Genomic DNA, 6,514 nt, shown 5'->3' with positions numbered 1-6,514 from the left:
TTATATTGCTTATTATAGCATAAAAACGTGATCACGGTGGCACAGAGAAGAAACATAACTTTTCCTTGAGATGTGAGAATAACAAGCACAACAAATTTGACGGCTGATAATCTGAGATTTGCCTGTGTAAACGGGGTGATTAAAAAACGAGCTTTGATTGTGATAATATATGATATGTGAACATAGTTTAAGATTGAGGTTGAGGTTAAGACTAAGATGACGTTTAAGATTAAGATTGAGACTGAGATTAAGGTTAAGATTAAGATTAAGATAAAGATAAAGATTAAGATTAGGCTTATGCTTAAGATTAAGATAATTGATCGTTATTTTGCGCAAAGGTGGTCATATTAAATGGCGAGCTAGCTATGTGGGTAACATGAAGAATACGAGGAATCCACACGCATTTTTATACCCGAGCGCCGTTGTGCACAAGGGTATTATAACTTTGTTCACATAACGGTTGTTTGTAACTGGCAAAACGAATCGAGATAGATATAGACAAATGTATACATAAATGATCAGAATGAAAAGAGAAATCGATTAAGCGGTGACTGTCTGTCCGTCCGTCCGTCCGTCCACACGATAACTCGAGTAAAAATTGAGATATCTTAACGAAACTTGGTGTGTGTACTTCTTTCAGGCGTAGGACAGATGGTATTGAAAATGGGCGAAATCGGGCAATAACCACGACTACCTCCCATATAAGGCTAATTTTTAGAAATACGAAAACTGCTATATTTTACTAACTACTGAAGCTTATTTACTAAAAATTTATATTTACAATGATTTTTATAAGAAAAATAAAAATATTATAAATTCTTGGAAAATGGGCGTAGCCACGCCCACTTATGGTTACACGTGTATATCATGTTAACCGCTGCACCAATTTCTTACAAACTTGGCACAGTTGTTGGACTTGGTATAACATACGAAATGGAATGTTTAAAATCGGACAATAACGACGCCCACATCCCATATAACGGTAATTTAGAGAAATACGAAATCTTCGATAAATCAGTAAATATTAAAGCTAATTTATTCAAAATTGATGGATGCAACAATTCTTTACCAGGAAATACGTTTATGATAAAATTTTGGAAAATGGGCGTGGCACCGCCCACTTATGATTACATATATGTATCTCGGTAACCGTTCTACCAATTTTTACTAAACTCGGTGTGGTTATTGCACTTGCCACATAGAAGCAAAACGTGGAAATCGGACTGAAATTACGGCCGCTTTTCATATAACGGTAAATTTCAGAAATGCTTGAAACTTCAATATTTCGAAATTTAAGGACGCTAATTTACTCAAAATTTATACACCCCGGCTTACCATCTAGCGGTAGTTTTCGGAAAGGTAAAAAAAACATATATTTAATACTTGTGCCGGGTATTTAATGTTCGGCTCCGCCCAAACTTAGACTTTCTTACTTGTTCATACTAGAAATTATTACACATTTTCATTTGACCATTCAAATTTGGATTATTTATCCACCGATTTTCATCGTTAGTAGCTTGATTTTTTGGCAACAGAATAGGGTTCAATAAAAATAAAAAAAATTACAAAAAAAAAAATATATTTTTTAAATTTTTTTCCTTGTTAAAGTTTGATTTTCTTTATAAAAATTAAAATATCTTGGGAAAATTACCTGATCTGGAGAAACGGTATACAGATCCCTAATCTAAGACCAAAAACTAAGTTTACGTGTCTTTTTTTCTTTCATTTCAAAACTTGGGATTTTTCCCAATAGCGTTATTATTCATTAAAATCTCCTTTTATTTCGTCTATAACTCCACAAGTTTTCTATACAAATATATGTATGTAAATACCTCTTTCGCTTTTTACTAAACATATGTACAGTAAAATGTGTACGGCCTCTCACGACCAACAGCTTGTTTCTGATACATATATACAATTATATATCACCACCTCTGCTGGCCAAATTTTTTTCTTACACCGTATTTCGTCAATACGATATTTTCCACACTTAAGTAGGGTTTCAACGTATTTGCGTTTAGCCCTTTTCCGAAAATTCACTTTTTTAGCCGTTATAAGCATAGCGCGTGTAATATTTCATGCAAATCCCTTTTTTGTAGTTATTGTTGTATTCCTTCCTTTACTGCTGCCAATTTGTTATATTCTGCTACAAGTTTGGAATTTTTTTGATTTATCTGCAGCACACTTGCAGGCACACAGAACTCGATGAAAACCCCAAAAACATGAGCGCAAATTCAAATAAGCTTTCTTTGGATTTGCGACTACAAGTGAAAAATCGTTTTTGAATTGAATTAACGGCATCCTCCAACTTCTTTGTAAATAAATGTTTTTTTTTCCTTTTTGTGATAACTTAAAAATATTCTTTTCCATTTTGCATCTCTCCGCATTGTAAATTTGACGTTGCCGAAAACGTATATGTGTCATGCCGCCCCCCTTCTTACCAACTTCATTTTCATTTTACATTTTTATTCGCTCTTATTGTCGAGTAGGCGTTGTGCTGTTGGTTTCTTTAACTTCATCACTTTGTTTCCATTTTTTTCTTGTTTTGCTCATGTCGAAGTTATCATTATTATGTTGAGAATATTTTTCCGCCAAACTTTTATGCATCTTCTATGTACTCGTGGTAGGTATGTAGGTAGTAAGTATGTTGCTCATACGCCATTGGCAGACAAAGGATGCCAGAAAAATGGCAGATGGCTTTCGTTCGGGTGCTTTTGCCTTAGCGCCTAAGTTGTGCATTATCTTGGCTTTCAGTCAATGCAGGAGGCGGACATGAGGGTGGTATGTAAGTTGTAGCGGCGGTGGTTAATCTTTGCAGAAAAGACTCTGCGTACGGACAGCTATGATTTATTTCATATTATGAAATTTAAATTCCTGATACGTGAAAGTTTTTGTTAGTCGAAAGTCGAAAGGGCGAACGTGTGTATAATGGGGAAAAGCTGGTTTATTGCAAAGAAACGTAGCACACCTGCTTATAATGTATTGGCAGATGAATATTAAAGCGTATATATCCTATTATATTTTTGCGAATATGTACATTAGACCGTACCGAAAAAAAGTTCGTCGTACACCTCTTAGCGCAAAGCTTTAATTTACTGACATTAGGGTGGTACGTTAGCGACAAGGACTGAGATGTAGTGTGTAAGTGCTAGAAGGCGTACTTGAAGTCAACTAATCTTGGAACAAAAAAGTTGTCTGTATGTCACGCTTTAAGATCCGATTGTAAATTTCGAAGATATCACGAGAAATGTAAGAAAGCGATCTCTAGGTTTGGAATCAAAAAACAAAAAAAATAAATTTAACGATTTTTGGCGTGCTTTGCGTAAGTACTGCTTGACGTCAATGAACTTTTGAATAAAAAAAATTTCTTCAAGGGTGTACGGCGGACTTTTTTGCTTGTAAGGTGGCACGGTCTAATGTACATATGTATGTGAGAAGTTTTCCATATAAAACCAGCTCACAAAGTCTTATAATACTCATTGAACATACATAGTTTCGCCTCACAGTCGTTAGAAGAATTTAAATGAAATTAAAGAAGCGCTTTTAGAAACATGGAAAATCTCCTCTAAGATTAAATCAACTTTTTTGTATGCAGTCTTTTTCTTGTGCAACTAATTACAGATGACTTTTATTACGTAGAGGCTAGAGTGCAAAGTCTAGCATTAATTGGAATTAGTCGGGTACTTTGGCTCAAAGCTGGTTACTCTTTATTTTTGAGGAGCTGCCCTGAAAGCAAATGCGCGAGGCATAGTCAAGCTCATATTCTTAGAAAAAATTTGTTAAGTAAATAATTAAATTATTTTAAAATATCTGAGTCATTCATGTACTCGGGACGGCCAGCTCAAATATATTCGCGAGCTGGAGTTGTTAAGCATAGTTAAATAGATTGGGTTAGGTTAGGCTGAAATAGCCTAAAATCAGATTCGCCACACAGATAAGCTAATACATGTATGTATGTAAAGCCGTTGCGATGCCATATGGAGTTAACAGTTCTTTAGAAAGAATTTTACGGCTTTAGCGTACAGACATAGCGTTGCACTAATCTGGGTGCCTTTGGATATTTTAGCGGATAAATAGACTATATGCCCTGAGTTGCATTAAATTTCAAATAAACTTCACAGAAGGGACTTGTTCAGAGTTAATGTGGATAGTTGCATTTTTTTGTGAGTCTTACTGCCAGTTTCATTATGCCCTTCAAACGCATTTTTTTCTAAACAAATTTGTGTTTAAAGAGTAGACAAATTTTCTACTTGAAGAAATTTTAAGTAATATGTGCAGTGTTACCAGAAATTTTTTTTTTAAATTTTCCTAGTAATGATAAAATCTTCAAAAAACCGTAAAAAGGTTGCTGAAACTGGAAAAAATATTTTTTCTCTAGAAATATCTCTATTGAAGATTTTATAACAAAAAAACTTAAATTTTATTTTATTTGCTATACAAAACCGTAACACATTTTATTTAAAAAAAAAACAACAACAAAAAAACCTACCATATTCATAAAACTCAATAGTAATATCTACCTATCCTGCAAGGTAAATTTATGACAAAAACGAAAAGTTTGTTGTCACCTACCAGTGCCAACTACCAAAAACCACGGTGTATACAGTGCGCGTAGTTCAACGTTTAATTTTTTCTTATCCATATTTGACAATAGAATTCTAGCTGGCGTACTTTCGCATTTGCAGCAGTAAATTGATGAAAAAACGAAAAAATTTTGTTGCCAACTTTAAAAAAATAAAAATTCAAGTGCCGCCAGATATCTTCACTGTGAAGATTTTTTGTATGGAGTTATTTTTAGTTGTAATTATCTTCTTGTGAAGATTTTTCTGATTATTTATGAAAAATATCTTCGCTTTGAAGATAAATCTCCACTTCTGGCAACACTGAATATGGGTCACAATTTCTAAACAGGGTCACCATACTTAGCTTTTTTTTCAAAACTATTAAAAATACAAAAAAAGTGTAGGCTTGCTCTATGCGTATACACTTATACTTATACAATCTACATATAAACTATTTTCACAGAAAATTTGTAATTTATTGAAATTCTAAATTTGTAATATGTCTTTCTCCCTTTCTCTTTTCAGCATGCCGCTGCAAATTTTTCCCACTGCCACAACAAACGAACTTCTAATTATAGATACGCAAATAAAATCGAAATTCTCAATATCGAATACTTAATCCAAACTGAGCTGACATTTTGTCAGAAAAAGTTTGTGCAAATTTGTAATCGAGAAATGCTTAATAATTTCCACTTTTTTCTGACTGCCTACAAAATTCGAAAAACATGCTATTCAAAGTGTAGTATCAATGAAATTTTATAAACTGTATTCTAATCTAATATGTAAATTATTTTTTTCATTTTCTTTCAGTGTGTATGTGCAATTTTAGCTAATAAGTTTTAATTGGTGTAAATTAAAAAAAAAATACATGTAAAATTTTATAAAAAAAGTAGCAGCTTCGTGAAACTAAGAAGAAATAAGTGCATCAATGTCTGTTTAAAATCAAACCCATCCAAATAAAGCATTTAAACGCGTATCGTCGACGAAAATCGTAAGCGCGTCAGTTTTGCGTCGGTTAGCGTAACTTCGTTGAATTCACGTGCGTACCCTAACATCGTGCAAATTCGATTTAAATTCACTTACTTTTTTAATTTGTACGCGTGTGCTTCTGTAAATCGTCCTCTCACTATTTCGGGAATTGTGTTTGAAAAATTCGCAAAAATTGCGTAGCGGGTCTCGGGCGCGTGCGCATAATATCACCTCGCGGACGTACCGCACGTGGCCGCAATGCATCCGCCTACGGGCAAGCGATGCCGGCAAATCAGCAACACTAACAACAATAACAATAACATCGCTACAACCAGAGTAACAACAACCACAATGATGAAACGTAGAATTAACGCAACAGGCATGGCGATAAGCGCGAAAAACAACAACAGCAACAACAATAACACCACATTAGCTGCAACAACATCAACGACGACGTTACCAACAAGGAAAACGTTTGGCAAACGTTGTCGTCAGCTAAGTGTGTTGGTGTGTTTTGTCGCCATTATCGCCTTAAATAATTTCGGTTGTCTGCTGACATCGACAACGGCTGCCATGCAACGTGAGAATATGCGCGTGCTGCCACTGCCCGAAGGTAAGTGAAAAGATAAAAAAAAAAATATATCTTTGATTCTTTGGGTCAACAAACGATATCATAACACCACCAACATTCACTTAACTACTACTTTCCAATTTTTTACCGCAGAATTTTGTTTCGATAATTTTTAATCAATTAATCGCCTTTTTCTTTACATACCGATTTTTTTTGTTTTCTGTTGACATCGCCCGTTCCAGCAAAGCATCTGAACTTGAATCGATGTGTTTTTCATTATTTGCTTCTTCTTGAAGTATTGGGGGTCTATAATTTCTAGAACCATTTATAACATTCTCTTGTTTTTTCAATCGTTATATTTTTCAAAACTTGATTGATCAATCAGCTATGTGTTTCTTTTTGAATAAGTTTT

The 6,514-nt window shown here is 34.2% G+C and overlaps 1 protein-coding gene across 1 annotated transcript; it reads left to right on the top strand.

Moving 5' to 3' along the window:
• Window positions 1-5,091: 5,091 nt before the first annotated feature.
• LOC108376204 (anaphase-promoting complex subunit cdh1-like) lies at window positions 5,092-6,144 on the top strand (the record flags this gene model as incomplete). The annotated part of the gene is made up of 2 exons (XM_017632397.1): window positions 5,092-5,212; window positions 5,373-6,144. A coding segment is annotated over exon 2 (355 nt), but the record flags the coding sequence as incomplete, so codon positions are not given.
• Between the last annotated feature and the right edge of the window lie 370 nt (window positions 6,145-6,514).

The sequence above is a fragment of the Rhagoletis zephyria genome, unplaced genomic scaffold (assembly GCF_001687245.7).
Source record: "Rhagoletis zephyria isolate East Lansing unplaced genomic scaffold, Rhagoletis_zephyria_1.1 Rzeph_scaffold_10050, whole genome shotgun sequence".
Taxonomy (NCBI): Eukaryota; Metazoa; Arthropoda; class Insecta; order Diptera; family Tephritidae; genus Rhagoletis; species Rhagoletis zephyria.
The sequence above is the reverse complement of the archived record's forward strand: the minus strand, read 5'-3'. Positions and strand labels throughout refer to the sequence as shown.